Here is a 23,621-nt window from a genome sequence, read left to right as displayed (position 1 = left end):
ACACATACACCGACTGGTACACCCACGGTGTTACCAGAGCATCCACAGCTATCGCCTGAGGGTCCCTTGACCTGGCGCAATATCTTTTTAGCTTTTTGTTGAGGCGGGACGCCATCATGTCCACCTGTGGCCTTTCCCAACGGTGTACCATCATTTGGAAGACTTCTGGATGAAGTCCCCACTCTCCCGGGTGGAGGTCGTGTCTGCTGAGAAAGTCTGCTTCCCAGTTGTCCACCCCGGGAATGAACACTGCTGACAGTGCTAACACATGATTTTCCGCCCATCGGAGAATCCTTGTGGCTTCTGCCATCGCCATCCTGCTTCTTGTGCCGCCCTGTCGGTTTACATGAGCGACCGCCGTGATGTTGTCTGACTGGATCAGCACCGGCCGGTGTTGAAGCAGGGGTCTAACCTGACTTAGGGCATTGTAAATGGCCCTTAGTTCCAGAATATTTTTGTGTATTACTTGTCCATAGTCCTTGGAAGTTTCTTCCTGTGTGACTGCCCCCCAGCCTCGAAGGCTGGCATCCGTGGTCACCAGGACCCAGTCCTGTATGCCGAATCTGCGGCCCTCTAGAAGATGAGCACTCTGCAGCCACCACAACAGCGACACCCTGGCCCTTGGAGACAGGGTTATCCGCCGATGCATCTGAAGATGCGACCCGGACCACTTGTCCAACAGATCCCACTGGAAGATCCTTGCATGGGACCTGGCGAATGGAATTTCTTCGTAAGAAGCTACCATCTTTCCCAGGGCTCGCGTGCATTGATGCACCGACACCTGTATTTGTATTAGGAGGTCTCTGTCTAGAGACGACAGCTCATTGGACTTCTCCTCCGGGAGAAACCCTTTTTATCCTGTTCTGTGTCCAGAACCATATCCAGGAACAGTAGACGCGTCGTAGGAACCAGCTGCGACTTTGGAATATTCAGAATCCAGCCGTGCTGTTGTAGCACTTCCCGAGATAGTGCTACTCCGACGAACAACTGCTCCCTGGACCTCGCCTTTATAAGGAGATCGTCCAAGTACGGGATAATTATTTCGGCCATTACCTTGGTAAATACCCTCGGTGCCGGGGACAGACCAACGGCAACGTCTGGAATTGGTAATGACAATCCTGTACCACAATTTTGAGGTACTCCTGGTGAGGAGGGTAAATAGGGACATGCAGGTAAGCATCCTTGATGTCCAGTGATACCATGAAATTCTCCAGGCTCGCAATAATCGCCCTGAGCGATTCCATTTTGGACTTGAACCTTTGTATATAAGTGTTCAAGGATTTCAATTTTAGAATGGGTCTCACCGAACCGTCTGGTTTCGGTACCACAAACATTTTGGAATAGTAACCCCGGCCTTGTTGAAGGAGGGGTACCTTGATTTCACCTGCTGGAAGTACAGCTTGTGAATTGCCGCCAGTACTACCTCCCTTTCTCCGAGGGCAGCAGGCAAGGCTGATGTGAGGTAACGGCGAGGGGGAGTCGCCTCGAACTCCAGCTTGTATCCCTGTGATACTACTTGCAGAACCTAGGGATCCACCTGTGGGCAAGCCCACTGGTCCCTGAAGTTCCCGAGACGCGCCCCCATCGCACCTGTCTCCACCTGTGGAGCCCCAGCGTCATGCGGTGGACTCAGAGGAAGCGGGGGAAGATTTTTAATCCTGGGAACTGGCTGTCTGGTGCAGCTTTTTCCTTCTTCCCTTGTCTCTGTGCAGAAAGGAAGCGCCTTTGACCCGCTTGCTTTTCTGAAGCCGAAAGGACTGTACTTGAAAATACGGTGCTTTCTTAGGCTGTGAGGAAACCTGAGGTAAAAAAATTTCTTCCCAGCTGTTGCTGTGGATACGAGGTCCCAGAGACCATCCCCAAACAATTCCTCACCCTTATAAGGCAGAATCTCCATGTGCCTTTTAAAGGCAGCATCACCTGTCCACTGCCGGGTCTCTAATACCCTCCTGGCAGAATGGACATTGCATTAATTCTGGATGCCAGCCGGCAAATATCCCTCTGTGCATCCCTCATATATAAGACGACGTCTTTAATATGCTCTATGTTAGCAAAATATTATCCCTGTCTAGGGTATTAATATTATCTGACAGGGTATCAGACCACGCTGCAGCAGCACTATTTATGCTGAGGCAATTGCAGGTCTCAGTATAGTACCTGAGTGTGTATATACAGACTCCAGTATAGCCTCCTGCTTTTTATCAGCAGGCTCCTTCAAAGTGGCCGTATCCCAAGACGGCAGTGCCACCTTTTTTGACAAACGTGTGAGCGCCTTATCCACCCTAGGGGATATCTCCCAACGTGACCTATCCTCTGGCGGGAAAGGGTACGCCAGCAGTAACTTTTTAGAAATTACCATTATCTTATCGGGGGAACCCACGCTCTTTACACACTTCATTCACTCATCTGATGGGGGAACAAAACACTGGCTGCTTTTTCTCCCCAAACATAAAACCCCTTTTATGTGGTACTCGGGTTCATGTCAGAAATGTGTAACACATTTTTCATTGCCGAGATCATGCAACGGATGTTCCTAGTGGATTGTGTATATGTCTCAACCTCGTCGACACTGGAGTCAGACTCCGTGTCGACATCTGTGTCTGCCATCTGGGCGTTTTTTGAGCCCCTGATGGCATTTGAGACGCCTGGGCAGGCGCGGGCTGAGAAGCCGGCTGTCCCACAGCTGTTTCGTCATCCAGCCTTTTATGTAAGGAGTTGACATTGTCGGTTAATACCTTCCACCTATCCATCCACTCTGGGGTCGGCCCCACAGGGGGCGACATCCCATTTATCGGCCTCTGCTCCGCCTCCACGTAACCTTCCTCATCCAACATGTCGACACAGCCGTACCGACACACCGCACACACACAGGGAATGCTCTGACTGAGGACAGGACCCCACAAAGTCCTTTGGGGAGACAGAGAGAGAGTATGCCAGCACACACCAGAGCGCTATATAATGCAGGGATTAACACTATAACTGAGTGATTTTTCCCCCAATAGCTGCTTGTATACACATATTGCGTCTAAATTTAGTGCCCCCCTCTCTTTTTAACCCTTTGAGCCTGAAAACTACAGGGGAGAGCCTGGGGAGCTGTCTTCCAGCTGCACTGTGAAGAAAAAATGGCGCCAGTGTGCTGAGGGAGATAGCCCCGCCCCTTTTTCGGCGGACTTTTCTCCCGCTTTTTTCATGGATTCTGGCAGGGGTAATTTATCACATATATAGCCCTGGGACTATATATTGTGATGATTTGCCAGCCAAGGTGTATTATATTGCCCTCAGGGCGCCCCCCCCCCCCCAGCGCCCTGCACCCATCAGTGACCAGAGTGTGAGGTGTGCATGAGGAGCAATGGCGCACAGCTGCAGTGCTGTGCGCTACCTTGTTGAAGACAGAAGTCTTCTGCCGCCGAATTACCGGAACACTTCTTGCTTCTGGCTCTGTAAGGGGGCCGGCGGCGCGGCTCCGGGACCGAACATCGAGGTCGGGTCCTGTGGTCGATCCCTCTGGAGCTAATGGTGTCCAGTAGCCTAAGAAGCCCAAGCTACCACCAGTTAGGTAGGTTCGCTTCTTCTCCCCTTAGTCCCTCGCTGCAGTGAGTCTGTTGCCAGCAGATCTCACTGGAAAATAAAAAAACTAAAATATACTTTCTTTCTAGGAGCTCAGGAGAGCCCCTAGTGTGCATCCAGCTCAGCCGGGCACAAGATTCTAACTGAGGTCTGGAGGAGGGTCATAGTGGGAGGAGCCAGTGCACACCAGGTAGTCCTAAAGCTTTCTTTAGTTGTGCCCAGTCTCCTGCGGAGCCGCAATTCCCCATGGTCCTTACGGAGTCCCAGCATCCACTTAGGACGTCAGAGAAATGCTGTTCAGTTCTCCAGAAAACAGAATCCACCTGAATTTTGTGGATCCGAACCAAAACAAATTCCACAAGCAGATCCGATATGAACTTCTCGCAGTTCGGATTTCAGATTTTAAATCCGAATTTTGGGTTTTGCATTGCAAAATGTACATGATTTTTAGCTGTTTTTATTGATTTTTATAAAGTTTTATCAATTATTGTTGTTGTTTTTTTATACTTGATTTTAAACGAAACCGAAATCTGAACCAAAACACTTGAGGGTGGTTTTATTAAAACCAAAACACGATGATGAATTAGAATCTAAACCAAAACACGGGGGTCTGCGCACATCTCTAGCTGTTAATGTTATGCCCCATAGTAGTGCCCTAATTTTTTTTATGAACCACAGTGATGCTTAAGTCCACGTTATGTCACATTGTAGGGCTGCCGTACACATTATGCAACACAGTGCCTCCAATTCCCATTCTGGCATACTGTCCCCAGTTCATATTATGCCACACTGTAGTGCCTCCACTTCATACTGTACCACATTACAGTGCCCCAGTTCATATTAGGTAACATTATCATGCCCTTCAGTTCATTTTATACCACATTACAATCAGCAGATATAGGGGCATAATTAGATACACTACCCCAGAGCCAGTGTGTCAGACTGGAGCATGAAGTGGTGAAAATGCTGTGAAAAGTGAAAATGCAGTGGTACAGGCACAAGATTAAAGGTTAAGGTCAGTCTCCAGAGGGTCTGTGGCCAGCCACCACAGAGGCTTAGCTAACCATTAGAGAGTGCATGGTCAGGGCCCCTTGATAAATATGTATAGCAAATACTATATATAATACTATATATAAGTGCATGCATGATAATGTACCAGACTAATAACAGAACTGCACTGTAGAAAATACACCACAGTCCTGTGCAGTAAAAGATAACATGGATTCCTAGAGGAGGAGGTGGGCCTCCAGGCAGTGGAGCCCACTGGGAGTTTTCCCTGTACCTCTGTGGGCCAGTCCAACCCTGCCCAAAGCAAAAGTTTGTAGAGGCCCCTATGTATCACCCAACAGTGAAAATGTATATAATGCCCTTAACTTTGACCGGGAAGGTGGGCCCCTCTCAGCTCTGGTCCCCATAGGGAGGCATGCCATGCTCCTGTGAGTGGGTGCTTCTCAAGTGCTAGACACCCCCCCCCCCAAAGAGGTGTGGTCATGCCCCCAGCATGGTGCGGTCACCCCCCCTACCCCCATCAGGGAGGATGAGGGCCAGAAAGTTGTTGTACCGTGGCCCAGGATTTCTCTTGGCAGCCCTGCCCATAGCAGCTGCACTCCCTGCACCTATGGTAGCTACGCCCTCCTAGTAATTTCAGTGGTAAGGAGTCCAGAAACTACAGCAGCTTATACCAGTTTTGCATTCTGGAACTTGTAAAATCCAAGTGCCTAGTAGCCCATTGGAAACCTAAAGAGGATGCTTCTGCCAGGAATGGAGGAACTATGGCAGGTATCGGAGATATCTGCTATGATCCCTTTATATTACATTAGGGTGATTCTTAATATTTGCGGATAACCTAGAAAATGTGTGTTTTCAGATCATATCCCACAATCATTATTTGATAAATAGGCCTTTAATTAATATAAACCAATCACATATATAATGCAGTGTGAAGAAGTATGGACAATCAGCTATTTTAGCATAAAAAACCAAACTGTCTATAAATAAATAGGTTTTTTTTAACCAAATTCCATTGACAATCAAATACAACAAAGATGTAACAGATAATAGTAAATAATTTTTTATGACCTTTAAAACATTTTTAAACAACATTTTTGTTGAATTAATAATAAAATATTTGTGTATTGATTTAACAACAATCAACTGGCAATTATCTCAAACTGTACTGTGACCTGTAGAGGGTCCTCCTATATATAATGCCGTAAGGTCAAAGAGTAATGAATTACCTATATATATCACTCTCTATGCCCCATCAATAACCTTCAGCTAAATACGTCTTGTTATTCATATCCTTATTTCAGTCAAACGTTCAAGGGGTGTGGTATGGCTGACCGATAGTCTCCTGACCGCCGGTCAGCATACTGAAGCCAGGATCCCGACAGCATACCGACGCTGGGATCCCGGCAGGGATGGGCAAGTGCAGCAAGCCCCTTGCGGGCTCTCTGCGCTCGCCACGTTGCGGGCTCGGTGGCCGGGTTCTATTCCCACTCTATGGGTGTCGTGGACACCCACGAGTGGAAATAGTCCCTGTTGGTCGGCATGCCGACCGTCGGGATAGTGAGGGGGCAAGATTGTGGGGGAGGTCATGTGACCTTCCGTCTACTGACCGCCAGTCACATGAATACCACCCCGTTCAAGATCTTGCTCAATTTGTATTATGGAACTCACAAAACTTTATAGGTGTTAAATTCTCCTTGAAAATGAAAGTCTTCTTAAAACGAACATTCCCATTCAGTGTAATGTACCATCTGTCACATCATGCTTTGTCTAGCTCCAGTTATTATATTTGCTACTGATGGCTGCTAGGATTGCCCTCCTTTATAGCTAAAAAAATAGCTACAAAACTAGTGTTCCGTTCCAGCAATAACCAGTGGGCTGCTCTTAATATAGCTGAAGGGCTTGTGTCTATTTAGAAAAATCCTTAGCATGGTATATAGTAAAATATAGTAAAGCATTTGCTAAAACATCAGAAGTTTTTAGTTATTACCAGTCATTATGCCAAATAATGGATATATTTTATAGAAAAGGAATATGTGATGTTGCTCATGGCAACCAAATTCTAAATGAGAAAAAAAAAGCAGGTGGTTTCCAGTTGCCCAGAAACCTCCTTCTTGACCCAGCCATTGGCTCAAATCATCACCAAAATAGTAGTACTATTTAATACAACTTTACTAGTGCTGCAGCCACAACATGTTATATAAGGGACAGAACAGTGCTGGTGACATAGATGACGTAGATATGTCCCATACCTACCATTTTTTCAGAATGCACATTCTGGACACTCATGCATTGACGCGCACGGCCCAGAGTAGAGCGTGGCCATGCCAAATTGGCATGGCCTCACGGCACGGACTCATTTTCCAGGGGGCGTGCCCAGTGCTCCCCGAACAGCTGGGCAGCTCCTAGCTCACCTCCCAACATTGAATAGATGCCGTGCGCATGCACACGGCCGGCATCTATTCAGCGATCACTCGGGAGATCAAAGGATTTCCCAACTGCCCCCCCACCCGCAGGTCACTGCTGCCTACGGGTGGGACAATGTTCGAATAGCAGGACTGTACCACTGGAATCGGGACCGTTGGCAGGTATAATGTCCCCAGGAATAAGGCACAGGCGCCATTTTCCAGGAGACCTGCACAAAGACAATGGTCGCTGACAGAGAGGAGAGGGCCTACACAGAGCCTGCACAGAGGCCCCCTCCACGCTTAATCCGCCCCTGCTTTGGGCATGCTAGAAGACTGCACAGGAGGATGAGGTGGGAACGAATAACAATAATAATTATAATAATAATAATAATAATAATAATAATCGTTTTATTTATATAGCGCTCTTTCTCCAACTGGACTCAAGGCGCTTATATGACAATAGCAAGAGAGAAGGCACAGCTTGTGAGAGCTTACATTGCAGTATAATGCCTTTTCCTTTACTACAATAGGATGGAATCAGAATTGCACAAAAAAATGTAAATTGCCTTTGTAAAAACAATGTTATTGATGAGTAACTCACCAAACTTCCTCCTCCTTTACATCATTTCCTCTTATTGTTTTTATAATAGTACTAAAATTGCCTCAAATGCTGCACCAAATTTATATTCTAGTCTTAATATTTGTAAAATACAATTTAACTTGTAGCATTATAAGGAACAATATATTCTATAGTATTTAGAATACAAAGATATATTCCTTAGAGATATGTGAGCTAAACAAAAACTGCATACCTTTATAGTCTCTGAATGCTTCCAATATCTTGCTATTCTAAATGCTTACTAAACGCATGCTAGTTTAGCACTGCAACAAAATAATGAATGATACAGTATGTGTGCTGTATTCTAAACACATAAACTACTTTTAGGGGGACATATACTAAAGGTGCATACACACTGGGCGTTTTTCCCCCCTGCCCAGCGATGTCAGCGGGGGTGAGCGGCTTTCCATAGCAGGACGCTATGGAAAGCCGCTCACCCCACCGTTCATCTGCTGGTAATACCAGTAGATGAACGGCGGCCGCTGACAATGAAGCGGAAGCGCGAATCAGCGCTCATCGCTCATCGCTTGTGCATACACACTGGGCGGTTTGAGCTGAAAGCAGCTCAGAACACCAAAAGTGGGCTGCTTTCAGCTCAAAATCGCCCAGTGTGTATGGGCCTTAAGCAGTGATAAAAGTGAAGAAGTGAGTCAGTGAAGAAGTTGACCTTGGCAACCAATCAGCTGCTCTGTATACTTTCATAGAATGCAAATTATAAATGTTACGTCAATGCTGATTGGTTGCCATGGGCGACTTCTCCACTGGCTCACTTCTCCACTTTTATCACTGCTTAGTACATGTCCTCCTAAGTCACATAAACTACAGGTTTTTCTAATGGGGCCCATACACTTGTGAGATATCTGGTACAACCGTTCGATTTCGACCGCATCTGTGAGATAAATCGCAGGATTGTATGCACATCTAATGTACCATGTGACTCAATGCGCAGGCACGCCGGTCGAATCTCGCATCTCAAGATCCTATGTGCTGCACTTAATATTTATCGCATCGCACGTGTGATCGCATGCTGTTTTTACCACATTCGATTTATTGCACTGCGATGTGCGATCTGTGAGTTATTTAGCTCACTTCCTGGACACTCCCCTCCAGCCATTTCTGGTCACCCGATTTCTGGTCGCAAGGGGCATGCGATAAATCACATGATTGTATGATAATTGAATGCACAAAAAAGCACTTTCGATGCGATTTATCGCACTGGGAGCTTTAAGGGAAATCGAAGTGCGATATCGCATCGCGCTCAATCGCACAAGTGTATGGGCTCCATAACTGATAAGCAGGCCTTAGCCCAGGGGCACATTACGAGAGGAGGGGGCCCGTGTGCAGTCTCTGTCTGGGCTCCCTTCTCTCTAGCCCGTAGCACAGTAGACTCTGAAAACTAGGGTCATTAGGAGTCTACTGCGCATGTGCAAGTCACTAGGGAAATGGCGTGGCGGCCATATACCTGCTGATTTTCCTACTGCGCAAAATGTCATTTTCCTGGTAATTTGTGCAGCACAGCTGCCACTGATGTGAGAAGGGTAAGTATTCAAGAAATGGGTGCAGGGTGTGCGGTGTGGACCCACCTGGACCCAGGGCTCGTGTGCACAGCTCACCTTGCACCCATTACAGATATGTGACTGCTTTATCCCTAGATGCACCTGCAGAGCAATATTTTAAACATTAATATTAGGACTAGTCAAGTTTTTACAAAAAAACTATTTACACATTAATTATTCAACACAATATAATATGAAAAAGGTTATCTTCCAGTCGCCAATGATTGTGATAATAATGGAAAGGTATAAGAAAGAAGATTAAATCAACAAAAATATGGATTCGATTAAACTTGACAAAATTGAAAACCACTCTCTCTGACCCCTTTTCTGCCAGAGAGGACAGTAATACATGTTAAATCTGACACTGTAATGAGTTATATCTTGTAGAAAGATTAGAGGAAATAAAACATATTATACAGTATGTACACCTAGTTCCCTTACAAGCTTTACTTAACCAAAAATGCTGTGTACAGTACATGACAAGATTAATAAATAATCCAGACTACCAACTAATAAGCGATTGACAGTTGGGATAAAAAGATGCTGCATTTTTCATGAGACATAAAAACCTAGACAGATCCCAAAGTGAATGTCTGTCCTGAATTTGCAATGTTTACTATTTATGCATACTCTGAATTCATTTGGCATATATTGCTGTCCCCAGAGTGATTTGTTACCCTTTAGCATGGAGATGTCTGAAGGCATCTTACACACAGTATAGCAGAGAAGAAAATCACGGAAAGGCACAACATGAAAGGGAAACATCTGTTGATTATTTTATGATGTATACTTAATAGTATGTTTTTTTCACAAATATGAGAATATACATTCTCTGTGACATCACTGCACGAGAATATGACTAAAAGCCTGCAGGAAAAATAGGCTTGCTAACAAACCTGAATAACCCCCTTAATCAACGAGTGGACCATTGTGTTTTACCATTTAATTAAATAAAATTACATTTGGCATTAATAACTTAAATTTAATAAACTTTTCTTATTGTCTTGTTTTTATATTAATCTATTCAGTGACTCACAATCTCAACACAGTAAGTGATGTAAATGAAGACCTAACTAGATGATCAAATAGATGGACATATATAGTACAAAAACATGTGGCAAAGTGCACGTAACATTAATATAGAATACTGAAGCTTGTGCTACAGTCCTTGGAGATTATGGCTATATCAGGACATATTGCAAGTTATGTTCATTGATGTTCTGTTATAATGCTGCCTATATAGATAAATAGGAGCTCTAATCACTCAGGTAGCCTAAGGGGGGCCTTGTGTAGTTCCATAAGTATGCACATTCATGATGGTAAACTGTGAGCAGTAAAAACAATTAGCTTGACAAGAGATGGGTAAACAAAAGCCCTTTCATCCATATCTCCATATAGATGATGTGGAGATGGTTAGATTGTACAGTACAAGAAAGCCACCTTTGGGTACCAAAAGAGCAGGAGTGTTCAAACAGTGGTCTGAACAAAAGTTGTTCTCAAATGCCAAGCAGGAACAAAAAACAAAACCATATGTTATCTATCTTGATCTAAAATTTATATTTATACAATAGCTGGGAGCATCAGAAATCATAGAAAATGCATACATGACATTTGTGTGCTGGTTATATGTAATTTTGGGGCACCAGGGACTTATTGTTTGGGAGAAATTAGTCTTCTTTACAATCATTTTATAGCTTAAATAATAGAGATTAATGTTAAAATACAATATTTTATGTGGCTACTACACAGGGAAAATTGTATACATTTGTACTTACAGTAGGTTAACAGTTACGTTAGCAGTCCTGGGCCCTAGGTTAGTTAATAACAGGCCATCCAGTCATCAGAGACTTGGTCATGACATCACTATGGTGGGTGGAAAAGTTGATAAAATGTATGGGAGCATTTTGCTCTGGGTCAGGCTTTGGGGGGATCAATTCTAAATTGAAGCCTGGACCAGCATTTCCTGCAGTTCCCCTATGCCCAGAATAAGTTGAGTCTTTTCTTTGTAAGTATTTTCTCTTTTTACATTTTTTAAAATGACAACATACAATTGTCTATGTATTATGTAACCCTTTTTATTTATATCAGTTTTGTAACTTAGCATTGTGCTTAGTTTTTTGTAAATAAAGTCTTACAGTACTTCATTAGAATATTTTTATATATGCTCCAGAACCCAGTCTTTGAGAAAGCAATTAGATTGCAAAGGATACACTATAACTATTATTCATTGATAGACACAGGGAGAGACCAACTAACTGATTGCTAGTTTGTGTCACAGAGGCTATGCAATTGTGATAGTTTTTTTTATTTCCACTAGTATATTAGGCTCTTCCCCCAATATATCAGGATTTGGGGATGTTCGCAATCACAGTCCTAATCAGCAGCGGCTCCTACCTCGGAGGAGGAGGTGGGCTGCTGCTGGCTATGCTGCCAGGTCCCTTCTCTTTGCTCCCTGCCACAGGTCCCTGCTCCCTCGTTCCCACCGCTGGCCTGGTCCCCGCATCTGTATAATGTTGTACAGATGCCGGGACCAGCGTATGAGCAGTAGCAGTGACGGTACTGCACATATGCACCCTCAGCTTCTATGGACTGCATCGGCTGCAGTCTATAGAATCTGGATAGGGCTGATGAGGCAGGGGGCTGGCATCCTACAGAAAGACAGCTCTCTGCTATTCGCAGCATGGTCTGGCAGACCCAGAGGGAGGAAACACCTCCCAATGGGATTGCCTGTAGTAGTAGTCACTGCCAGTCACAGTGAAGCCAGTGCAGTCTCACGGACTGCATCTGGCTTCACTGACACTGAAAGAGGTGGCAGATTTTACCTGGGGGAGGGGGGGGGGGCTGCAGTCCATAGGCTAAATCCGCCACTGGTCCTAATGTTAGTATAGTGCCAGTCAAACTAATACGGGTTATTGGCTCTGACCTGGTCTGAGTTAAACAAGGATTCCTGTAGGGATCCCTGACAGTCCTGTATAACAGGATTACATTTGACAAGAAGTACATAGTAAATATGAAGTAACTACCCTGAGAGGAGAAGGGCAGGGAACTGCTCACTTTGCACATTACTGTTTTTATTCTCTTGAATCTTTTTTATGTTAATACATTATTATTTACATATGTCAATAATTTTATTAGGATTTTAATTAGAGCTAATTCATTTCCATGTATTTTTTTTTTTTATATATACAGTATTTTGGATGCTGCAGGGATGGAACTATGGATAACAGGGACACACAATGGAATGCATAAATGATCATATAGAAACTGGCCAAGTGGAGCAAAAACGTGAATCCAGGCCTTAATAGTAGAAGAAGAAGAATCTGCAGTATGGAGACTCAACATCCTCATCTGATCTCAGTTTATGCCACAGGAGTGTAGTCAGTAAATCTGTACAACATGGCTTACCTGAGAGTTTTACGAATCATATCTTCATCTGTGATTCCATAATATGTTAGTGTTTCATTCCACGTGGGGTTTAGTGTATTTCTCAAAGTCTTTGTTCTTAGTTTGTTTGCCTAGAATAAGAGCAAAGAGAGTGATTAATAGCATAATAAATAATAAAAAACAATGAACGGAAGGAAGATCAAAGGCGCTACTTTACAAAGGACTAATGTACTAAAAGAGAAATATATTATACATCACTTGCAATCTTCGTAGTCCTTCGTTAATTTCTTTCTATTATTCCAATGATTACCGGATGTTTACATGCAAAAAACAAAATTAAACAACAAATGTGTAGTAATGTCTGTAATAAGTTCAATTTTCTGTGAGTTCTCCGTTGAAACAGAACCCTATGATGTGAAGATTTCTTGATAGTAGATAAGGATAGCTTCTCACCACCACTTCATAAACATAGGTAAACGTACCAAGACTCACTTAAAATTATATATCACCATACACATAAAGGTTTCTTTTACACTTCTGATCGTAGCATATGAAGCAAGCTCTGTTCAATAAAACGTACCACACTCACTTTTCAGCAGATGGAATTCCACACGTAGCGGTTTCTTTAAATAGATGAATCACTCTTGGAATGGTATGAATGGAGAAGAATAAAAAAAGCACTGTCTGGTATCACCGACGCCGTTTCGACACAAGGGGGTATATTTACTAAGGTCCCGATTTTGTCCGAGATGCCGTTTTTTCTTCAAAGTGTCATCTCGGGAATTTACTAAGCAGAAATCACGGCAGTGATGAGGCCATTCGTATTTTTTTGCAAGTCCAAGAATAAAAATACGAATGAATACACCATCGGTCAAAACGCGGCTGTTTAGATATGAATCTCGGTCATTTACTAAGAAGTGCAAAGCAAAAAAAAAAAAAAACACTGCCGTGAAAAAATACAACTCGTAAAAAAGTGCTAAAAAAAAACAGACCTGCTTTTTTGAGCCGTGATTGGATAGGCATGCACGGATCCATGAGATCCGTGCATGTATATCAGTGGGAAGGGGTGGGAAAGTGTTAATTTTTAGAAAAAAAATTGCGTGGGGTCCCCCCTCCTAAGCATAACCAGCCTCGGGCTCTTTGAGCCGATCCTGGTTGCAGAAATATGGGAAAAAAATGGACAGGGGTTCCCCCATATTTAAGCAACCAGCATCGGGCTCTGCGCCTGGTCCTGGTTCCAAAAATACGGGGGACAAAAAGCGTAGGGGTCCCCCGTATTTTTAAAACCAGCACCGGGCTCCACTAGCTGGACAGATAATGCCACAGCCGGGGGTCACTTTTATACCGTGCCCTGCGGCCGTGGCATCAAATATCCAACGTCACCCCTGGCCGGGGTACCCTGGGGGAGTGGGGACCCCTTCAATCAAGGGGTCCCCCCCCAGCCACCCAAGGGCCAGGGGTGAAGCCCGAGGCTGTCCCCCCCCATCCAATGGGCTGCGGATGGGGGGCTGATAGCCTTTTTGTAAAAGTGATTGATATTGTTTTTAGTAGCAGTACTACAAGGCCCAGCAAGCCTCCCCCGCATGCTGGTACTTGGAGAACCACAAGTACCAGCATGCGGCGGAAAAACGGGCCCGCTGGTACCTGTAGTACTACTACTAAAAAAATACCCAAAAAAAGACAATACACACACACCTTGAAAGTAAAGTTTTATTACATCCATCCACACAAACATACATACATACTTACCTTATGTTCACACGAGGGTCGGTCCTCTTCTCCAGTAGAATCCATGGGGTACTTGTTGAATAAATTATACTCACCAGATCCAGGGTACCAGGCTCCTCGGATAATCCTTTTGTAATCCACGTACTTGATTAAAAAAATAAAACGGATACCCGAGCCACGCACTGAAAGGGGACCCATGTTTTCACATGGGTCCCCTTTCCCCGAATGCCAGAAACCCACTCTGACTGATGTCTAAGTGGGTTTCTTCAGCCAATCAGGGAGCGCCACGTTGTAGCACCCTCCTGATCGGCTGTGTGCTCCTGTACTGTCTGACAGGCGGCACACGGCAGTGTTACAATGTAGCGCCTATGCGCTCCATTGTAACCAATGGTGGGAACTTTGTGGTCAGCGGTGAGGTCACTTTCGGTCAACCGCTGAGCAGAAAGTTCCCACCATTGGCATTATCTGTCCAGCTAGTGGAGCCCGGTGCTGGTTTTAAAAATACGGGGGACCCCTACGCTTTTTGTCCCCCGTATTTTTGGAACCAGGACCAGGCGCAGAGCCCGATGCTGGTTGCTTAAATATGGGGGAACCCCTGTCCATTTTTTTCCCATATTTCTGAAACCAGGATCGGCTCAAAGAGCCCGAGGCTGGTTTGCCTTAGGAGGGGGGACCCCACGCAATTTTTTTTTAACATTTAAACTTTTTTTTTTAACAAAGTGCACAATGAAGCCCAGCACGGATCTCTCAGATCCGGCCGAGATTCATTGTATTAAAGTCGGCAGTGTTTTACAAGTCACTCACGTAAAACACTGCCTAAAAAAACGAATGACATCGACATCGGAAAACCCGAAAATGCAGAATACGGCAGCTTAGTAAATTAGTCGTAACAAATTCAAAAAGTTGCAGTTTTACACTTTCGATGTCATTCGTGATTATTCTCCCACCAAATCGGGAGAATTACGAATGTTAGTAAATATACCCCCTTGTGTCGAAACGGCATCGGTGATACCAGACAGTGCTTTTTTTATTCTTCTCCATTCATACCATTCCAAGAGTGATTCATCTATTTAAAGAAACCGCTACGTGTGGAATGCCATCTGCTGAAAAGTGAGTGTGGTACGTTTTATTGAACAGAGCTTGCTTCATATGCTACGATCAGAAGTGTAAAAGAAACCTTTATGTGTATGGTGATATATAATTTTAAGTGAGTCTTGGTACGTTTACCTATGTTTATGAAGTGGTGGTGAGAAGCTATCCTTATCTACTATCAAGAAATCTTCACATCATAGGGTTCTGTTTCAACGGAGAACTCACAGAAAATTGAACTTATTACAGACATTACTACACATTTGTTGTTTAATTTTGTTTTTTTGCATGTAAACATCCGGTAATCATTGGAATAATAGAAAGAAATTAACGAAGGACTAGATTGCAAGTGATGTATAATATATTTCTCTTTTAGTACATTAGTCCTTTGTAAAGTAGCGCCTTTGATCTTCCTTCCGTTCATTGTTTTTTATTTGTTTCTTGTGTGATCTGGATTTGGGCAGATCATAGGAAGGTTAGGATTGGGCTGCTAACTTCATTGCGCCAGAACTCATACATATCTATTTTCATAGCAGAATAAATAATGATGATTTCAAGCTACATTGAATATTTAATCCAACTGTGTAATTCTCAGGTTTGATTGATGGTAAAATATTTTTTTTAATTGCACATCTATTTTTTATTACTAAAATAAAATCCTGATTTGTATACTCAATTATTAAACTAGCGCAGTGTAAGTGACAATCCAGGTGATTTATTAATATAGGGGGTCATTCCGATCCGATCGCTCTCTGCAGTTTCTCGCAGCGCAGCAATCCTGATTTGTATACTCAATTATTAAACTAGCGCAGTGTAAGTGACAATCCAGGTGATTTATTAATATAGGGGGTCATTCCGATCCGATCGCTCTCTGCAGTTTCTCGCAGCGCAGCAATCGGGTCGGAACTGCGCATGCGCCAGTACCGCAGTGCGCCGGCGCATGCCAGCCGTCGTTGCCTAGCGATCGCCTCTGAGGCAGAAGCGGTCGCTTGGCAAGAGGGGGCTGAACGGCGGCATTAAGCCAGTTTAGGGGGCGCGTTCCGACCAACGACGTCACACGCAGCCGCTGCGGGCTGGGGAGCGATGAGTAGCTCCCGGCCAGCGCGCTAAAGCTGCGCTGGCCGGGAGCTACTCTTGAAGTGCAAAGGCATCGCCGATGTGCGATGCCTTTGCACTTCTGCGGGGGGGGGCAGCACTGACATGCGGGACGGACTAGCCCTGTGCTGGGCGTCCCCCCGCATGTCAGTGTGAGCGATCGTAGCTGTGCTAAATTTTGCACAGCCACGATCAACTTGGAATGACCCCCATAATTCGTTCATCCAGCCTAAAACATATCTGTATTTTTATTCTCACGGATGATCGACTCATGACTCCTTATAAATACCAGTTCAAAAAAGGAGCACAAAAGAACTATTTCCTGATCCTATTAGCTGTCTGTATTGCCCTTTATGATCTGAATAAATGTAATCAACACAAGATTATGTATGAAGTAAAAATATATATATATAATACCCACTGTCATACCTCTGTCACATACAGTACTGTAAATGTTAATCTCATTTCACAGTTTCAATGCAAAGGTAATAGATAACATAACAGCACCATGCTTCAGCTTGTGCTGAATACATGATATAAAATATGTTCAACACATGATTTACTTGGAAAGTGTAACTGTACCTACTGTATAGAGTTTATCATTTTATAATTAATTTACTAGCCTCTTGACATTACAGTTATATGTCTAAGTAAGCTCAAGGTGATAACATCCTGTTATTAATATCCTTTCATAGAACAACACTGTGCAAGTCATATTTCTGCAAATACTTCATGCCTAGCCCATAGACTTCTTTACTGATTCCAGTACATTTACATTTTATTACATCAGATTATCTACTTTATTGTTGATAGACTGTAAAATAAAAATGGAAGTATGTTGATAATAGCATGCGCTACACAAATAAATATCGGTGGTAAACAATTTCAATTCAGAAGTTACCCACCATTCCACATTACTTAATGACCTACAATCAGGGCTGGATTCTCACCAGTGGCGTTATAGGCGGCTGCCTTAGCCCGCCTTTTGTTGGTAGCAGAATGTATTGAAAATTAGTAGAGATAAGCGGGTTCCCTGAGAACAGAGCCCTACTGGACTTCACTCGGAAACCAGAACGAGGCAAAATGTCATCATACCGCTGTCGGATTCTTCTCACAGGGTTTGAATTCCATATAAGGACCTGCGCGTCGCCGCCATTTTCACTCAAGTCTCGGAGAGTGTAACAAGAGGACGTGTCTCCGTCCTCAGTGTCTGTGCGGGAGGGAAAGTGGGGTGGCGATTCCAGTGCTGTCTTGTCCTGCTCAGTCCAGTGTAGTGTCTTATGCTGCATCAGTCCAGTCACAGTGGTGGTGTCCTCTGCTGCCATATGTCCAGTGCTGCTGTATAAGTCCAGTCCAGTGGTGCACATCAGTCCAGTGGTGCTGTGTTGTGCTGCATCAGTCCAGTGGTAGTGTCGTGTGCTGCATCAGTCCATTCACTGTGGTGGTGTCCTATGCTGCCATATGTCCAGTGCTGCTGTATAAGTCCAGTCCAGTGGTGCTGTGTTGTACTGCATCAGTCCAATAGTGGTGGGCTGTGCTGCATTAGTCCAGTCACAGTGGTTGTGTCCTCTGCTGCCATATGTCCAGTGCTGCTGTATAAGTACAGTCCAGTGGTGCTGTGTTGTGCTGCATCAGTCCATTCACTGTGGTGGTGTCCTATGCTGCCATATGTCCAGTGCTGCTGTATAAGTCCAGTCCAGTGGTGCTGTGTTGTGCTGCATCAGTCCAATAGTGGTGTGCTGTGCTGCATTAGTCCAGTCACAGTGGTGGTGTCCTCTGCTGCCATATGTCCAGTGCTGCTGTATAAGTACAGTCCAGTGGTGCTGTGTTGTGCTGTATCAGTCCAGTCACAGTGGTGGTGTCCTCTGCTGCCATATGTGCAGTGCTTCTGTATAAGTACAGTCCATTGCAGTGGTGCTGTGTTGTCCTGCATCAGTCCAGTGGTGGTGTCCCTGTGCTGCTGTATAAGTCCAGTGGTACTGCCGTATATGTCCAGTGATACTGCCGTATATGTCCAGTGATATTGCCGTATATGTCCAGTGGTACTGCCGTATTAATCCAGTGATACTGCCGTATATGTCCAGTGGTACTGCCATATAATTCCAGTGATACTGCCGTATATGTCCAGTGGTACTGCCGTATAAATCCAGTGGTACTGGCATATAAATCCAGTCCAGTGATACTGCCGTATATGTCCTCTGGTACTGCCGTATATGTCCAGTCCAGTGGTACTGCCATATAATTCTAGTGATACTGCCGTATATGTCCAGTGGTACTGCCGTATAAATCCAGTGGTACTGGCGTACAAATCCAGTCCAGTGATATTGCCGTATATGTCCAGTGGTACTGCCGTATAATTCCAGTGATACTGCCATATAATTCCAGTGGTACTGGCGTATAAGTCCAGTGATACTGCCATATAAATTCAGTCCAGTGATACTGCCATATAAATCCAGTCCAGTGGTACTGCCGTATAAGTCCAGTGATACTGCTGTATATGTCCAGTGGTACTGGCGTATAAATCCAGTCCACTGATACTGCCATATAAATCCAATGATACTGCCGTATAATTCCAGTGGTACTGTGGTACTGGCATATAAGCACAGTGATACTTCCATTATAATTTCCAATATACTTCCATATAATTCCAGTGATACTGCCGTATATGTCCATTGGCACTCTGCCGTATAAATCCAGTGGTGCTGGCATATAAATTCAGTCCAGTGATACTGCCATATAAATCCAATGATACTGCCGTATAATTCCAGTGGTACTGGTGTATAAATCCAGTGATACTGCCGTATAAGCCCAGTCCAGTGATACTGCCGTATAAATCCAGTCCAGTGGTACTGCTGTATAAGTCCAGTGATACTGCCGTATATGTCCAGTGATACTGCTGTATATGTCCAGTGATACTGCTGTATATGTTCAGTGATACTTCCATATAAATCCAGTGGTACTGGCATATAAATCCAGTCCAGTGATACTGCCGTATATGTCCAGTGGTACTGCCATATAATTCCAGTGATACTACTGTATATGTCCAGTGGTACTGCTGTATAAATCCAGTGGTACTGGTGTATAGATCCAGTCCAGTGATACTGCCGTATATGTCCAGTGATACTGCCATATAAGTCCAGTGATACTGCCGTATAAATCCAGTGGTACTGGCGTATAAGTCCAGTGATACTGCCGTATAAATCCAGTCCAGTGATACTGCCGTATAAATCCAGTCCAGTGGTACTGCCATATAAGTCCAGTGATACTGTCATATATGTCCAGTGATACTGCCATATATGTCCAGTGATACTGCCGTATATGTCCAGTGATACTGCCATATAAATACAGTGGTACTGGCATATAAATACAGCTGTACTGGCGTATAAATCCAGTCCAGTGATACTGACGTATATGTCCAGTGGTACTGCCGTATAAATCCAGTCCAGTGGTGCTGCCATATAAGTTCAGTGGTGCTGTCCTGTGCTGTATATTATTTACTCCAAATAAAGGGGTTATTAATATTTAATCCAAATAATTTTTACAGGGTTTGCTCTCCTGTTCTGCATTTTATTATATAACTACAGAAAAATAATGGAGAACAAAAATTTGGAGAATAAAATAGGGAAAGATCAAGAACCACTTCCTCCTACTGCTGCCACTGTTGTTGTTGCTGCTGGGAGTCGATTGTCATCCTAGAGGGGAAGTCGGAAGACCACTTGTACTACTTCAACTAAGCAATTGATTATCCAACAGTCCTTTTCGAGGAAGATGAAATATGACAGCAGTCACCCAGTTGCAAAACTGGTTACTGAGGCCATAACAACTATGCTGGTGTTAGACATGCATCCGGTATCCACCACTAGTGCAGTGGGACCGCAGTGCCAACCCTAGATGGGCCAGGGGTTTGTGCCGCACACTTGTGTCGCTTAGCTTAGTCATACAGCTACCTCATTGCACCTCTTTTACTTCTTTGCATGATGTGCTGTTTGGGGACTATTTTTTTTAAGTGCCATCCTGTCTACCACTGCAGTGCCACTCCTAGATGGGCCAGGTGTTTGTGCCGCACACTTCTGTTGCTTAGCTTAGTCATACAGCTACCTCATTGCACCTCTTTTACTTCTTTGCATGATGTGCTGTTTGGGGACTATTTTTTTTAAGTGCCATCCTGTCTACCACTGCAGTGCCACTCCTAGATGGGCCAGGTGTTTGTGCCGCACACTTCTGTTGCTTAGCTTAGTCATACAGCTACCTCATTGCACCTCTTTTACTTCTTTGCATGATGTGCTGTTTGGGGACTATTTTTTTTAAGTGCCATCCTTTCTACCACTGCAGTACCACTCCTAGATGGGCCAGGTGTTTGTGCCGCACACTTGTGTCGCTTAGCTTAGTCATACAGCTACCTCATTGCACCTCTTTTTCTTCTTTGCATGATGTGCTGTTTGGGGCCTATTTTTTAAAAGTGCCATCCTGTCTGACACTGCAGTGCAACTCCTAGATGAGCCAGGTGTTTGTGTCGCACACTTGTGGCGCTTAGCTTAGTCATACAGCGACTTTGGTGCACCTCTTTATCTTCTTTGCATGATGTGCTGTTTGGGGCCTATTTTTTAAAAGTGCCATCCTGTCTGACACTGCAGTGTTACTCCTAGATGGGCCAGGTTTGTGCCACATACTTGTGTCGCTTAGCTTAGTCATACAGTCACCTCGGTGCAACCTTTTGGCCTAAAAACAATATTGTGAGGTGTTCAGAATAGACGGGAAATGAGTGGAAATTAATGTTATTGAGGTTAATAATACCGTAGGATAAAAATTACCCCCAAATTCTGTGATTTTAGCTGTTTTTGGGTGTCATTCCGAGTTGTTCACTAGCTGTTTTCGTTCGTAGCGCAGCGATTAGGTAAAAAAGTGGCAAGCACGCACAACGTACTTTCACAAAAGCCGATGCAGTTTCACACAAGGACGCTTTTCAGTCACACTGCTGGCCGCAGAGTGATTGACAGGAAGTGGGTGTTTCTGGGAGGTGTACCAAAAACAAACTGAATAACCCCTTGCGCTATTTAATTAGAGGCAACATGACATGAATACACTCAATAAAATAATTATAAGATAATTTTAATATCTAAAAAATCAATCATGTATAGGTTACATAGACATAATCATAAAAAATTTAGTTAATTAGTATGCGCATACAAGTAAAAAAGCTGAATGTTAAACCTACTAATTGAGCATAAGAGGTGGATCATATAGCTAGTAGTGACCACATAGGGCTAATTCAATAATCATAAGTTGACAATGTCCTTAATTTTTGTTCTCGGAATATGACAGTCCCACTAGATGTGCTCATAAATATTTCATGATTGATTATCATGTGGTGTGATAAAAATAAATATGGAGCTTTTGTTTAGGTATATACCAATATATGAGTTTAACCAATTGCTCATAAGGATGAATAGTTCTTTACATGTGGAGAAGATATCCAGAATAAATGGAGGAAATTTATATATCACCCGGGGCTTGGTGCACAGCAAGCACCTGTAGAAGAAAGCTCCCGTCTTCCACAGTCCGTAAGTGGCGTCCTCCGTCTCTTACTGTGTCTGGCTCTCATACACACACCTTGGATCGCTTGGAGAGAGAGAGGTGTTGGTCCGGCTCCCGGAGCTCTGCGCACCGCAGGCGCTGATCAGTTGATTTTGCTCCCGTCTTCAAGCCGCCGCATATAGCGTCCTCCCGTCTCCCGTTTGTCAATCTCGAGCAGTGCTGCACATCAATGTGGATCTATAAGCAATGTCCACTGGGTCACCTAGGGCACCTTCTCTGACGCGTTTCGCTTCTAATTGAAGCTTCCTCATAGAGGAAGCTTCAATTAGAAGCGAAACGCGTGTGTGTATGAGAGCCAGACACAGTGAGAGACGGAGGACGCCACTTACGGACTGTGGAAGACGGGAGCTTTCTTCTACAGGTGATTGCTGTGCACCAAGCCCCGGGTGATATATAAATTTCCTCCATTTATTCTGGATATCTTTTCCACATGTAAAGAACTATTCATCCTTATGAGCAATTGGTTAAACTCATATATTGGTATATACCTAAACAAAAGCTCCATATTTATTTTTATCACACCACATGATAATCAATCATTAAATATTTATGAGCACATCTAATGGGACTGTCATATTCCGAGAACAAAAATTAAGGACATTGTCAACTTATGATTATTGAATTAGCCCTATGTGGTCACTAGTAGCTATATGATCCACCTCTTATGCTCAATTAGTAGGTTTAACATTCAGCTTTTTTACTTGTATGCACATACTAATTAACTCAATTTTTTATGATTATGTCTATGTAACCTATACATGATTGATTTTTTAGATATTAAAATTATCTTATAATTATTTTATTGAGTGTATTCATGTCATGTTGCCTCTAATTAAATAGCGCAAGGGGTTATTCAGTTTGTTTTTGGTACACCTGGTTTCAATCAGGTGAGATTGTGTTGGCCATATCCACAGGCCACTATACCCTGCTTGCGGCTATCTAGATTGCATGAGTTGTGAGAGCAAGTTTTGATTTTGTTGTGTGGAGTGGGTGTTATTACAGATATAAACACCCATCCGCAACTATTCAAATTTAACCAATATTATTAGCGCCTGACATTAGTACTAGTATTTTAAGTGTTTCTGGGAGGTAACTGACTGTTTTCGGGGAGTGTGTGGAACAACGCAGGCGTGTCAGATACAAATGCAGGCGTACCTGGAGAAACGCAGGCGTTGCTGGCCGAACGCAGGGCGTGTTCGTGATGTCAAAACAGGAACTAAATAGTCTGAAGTGATCGCAAGCTAGGAGTAGGTCTGGAGCTGCTCAGAAACTACGCAATCTTTTTTTGCAGCAGCACTGCGATCCTTTCGTTCACACTTTTGCTAAGCTAAGATACACTCCCAGAGGGCAGCGGCTTAGCGTTTGCACGGCTGCTAAAAAAAGCTAGCGAGCTAACAACTCGGAATGAGGGCCTTTGTTTTTTCAAAAATCATCCAGATCCCAAACCAAAACACGAAAGGGTGGTTTTGGTAAAATCAATCCTGATCCAAAACACGAGCATGGAACCAGAACCAAAGCCAAAACACGAAAAGTGCCCGCCGCACATCTCTAAAAATTAGCAATCGTAGGAGC

At 43.9% G+C, this 23,621-nt stretch overlaps 1 protein-coding gene across 1 annotated transcript in view; it reads right to left on the bottom strand.

Annotated features, from left to right (window-relative positions):
• The window catches only part of DOC2B (double C2 domain beta), a 1,147,407-nt gene that overhangs the window by 466,436 nt on the left and 657,350 nt on the right, over window positions 1–23,621 (bottom strand). Inside the window, exon 4 of the mRNA XM_063953885.1 lies at window positions 12,564–12,673. Within this exon, the coding sequence (XP_063809955.1) occupies window positions 12,564–12,673 (110 nt within the window). The remainder of the gene's footprint in view (window positions 1–12,563; window positions 12,674–23,621) is intronic.

Source organism: Pseudophryne corroboree, chromosome 2 (genome assembly GCF_028390025.1).
Source record: "Pseudophryne corroboree isolate aPseCor3 chromosome 2, aPseCor3.hap2, whole genome shotgun sequence".
In the NCBI taxonomy this organism is placed as follows: domain Eukaryota; kingdom Metazoa; phylum Chordata; class Amphibia; order Anura; family Myobatrachidae; genus Pseudophryne; species Pseudophryne corroboree.
This window is presented reverse-complemented; position numbering and strand designations above follow the sequence as displayed.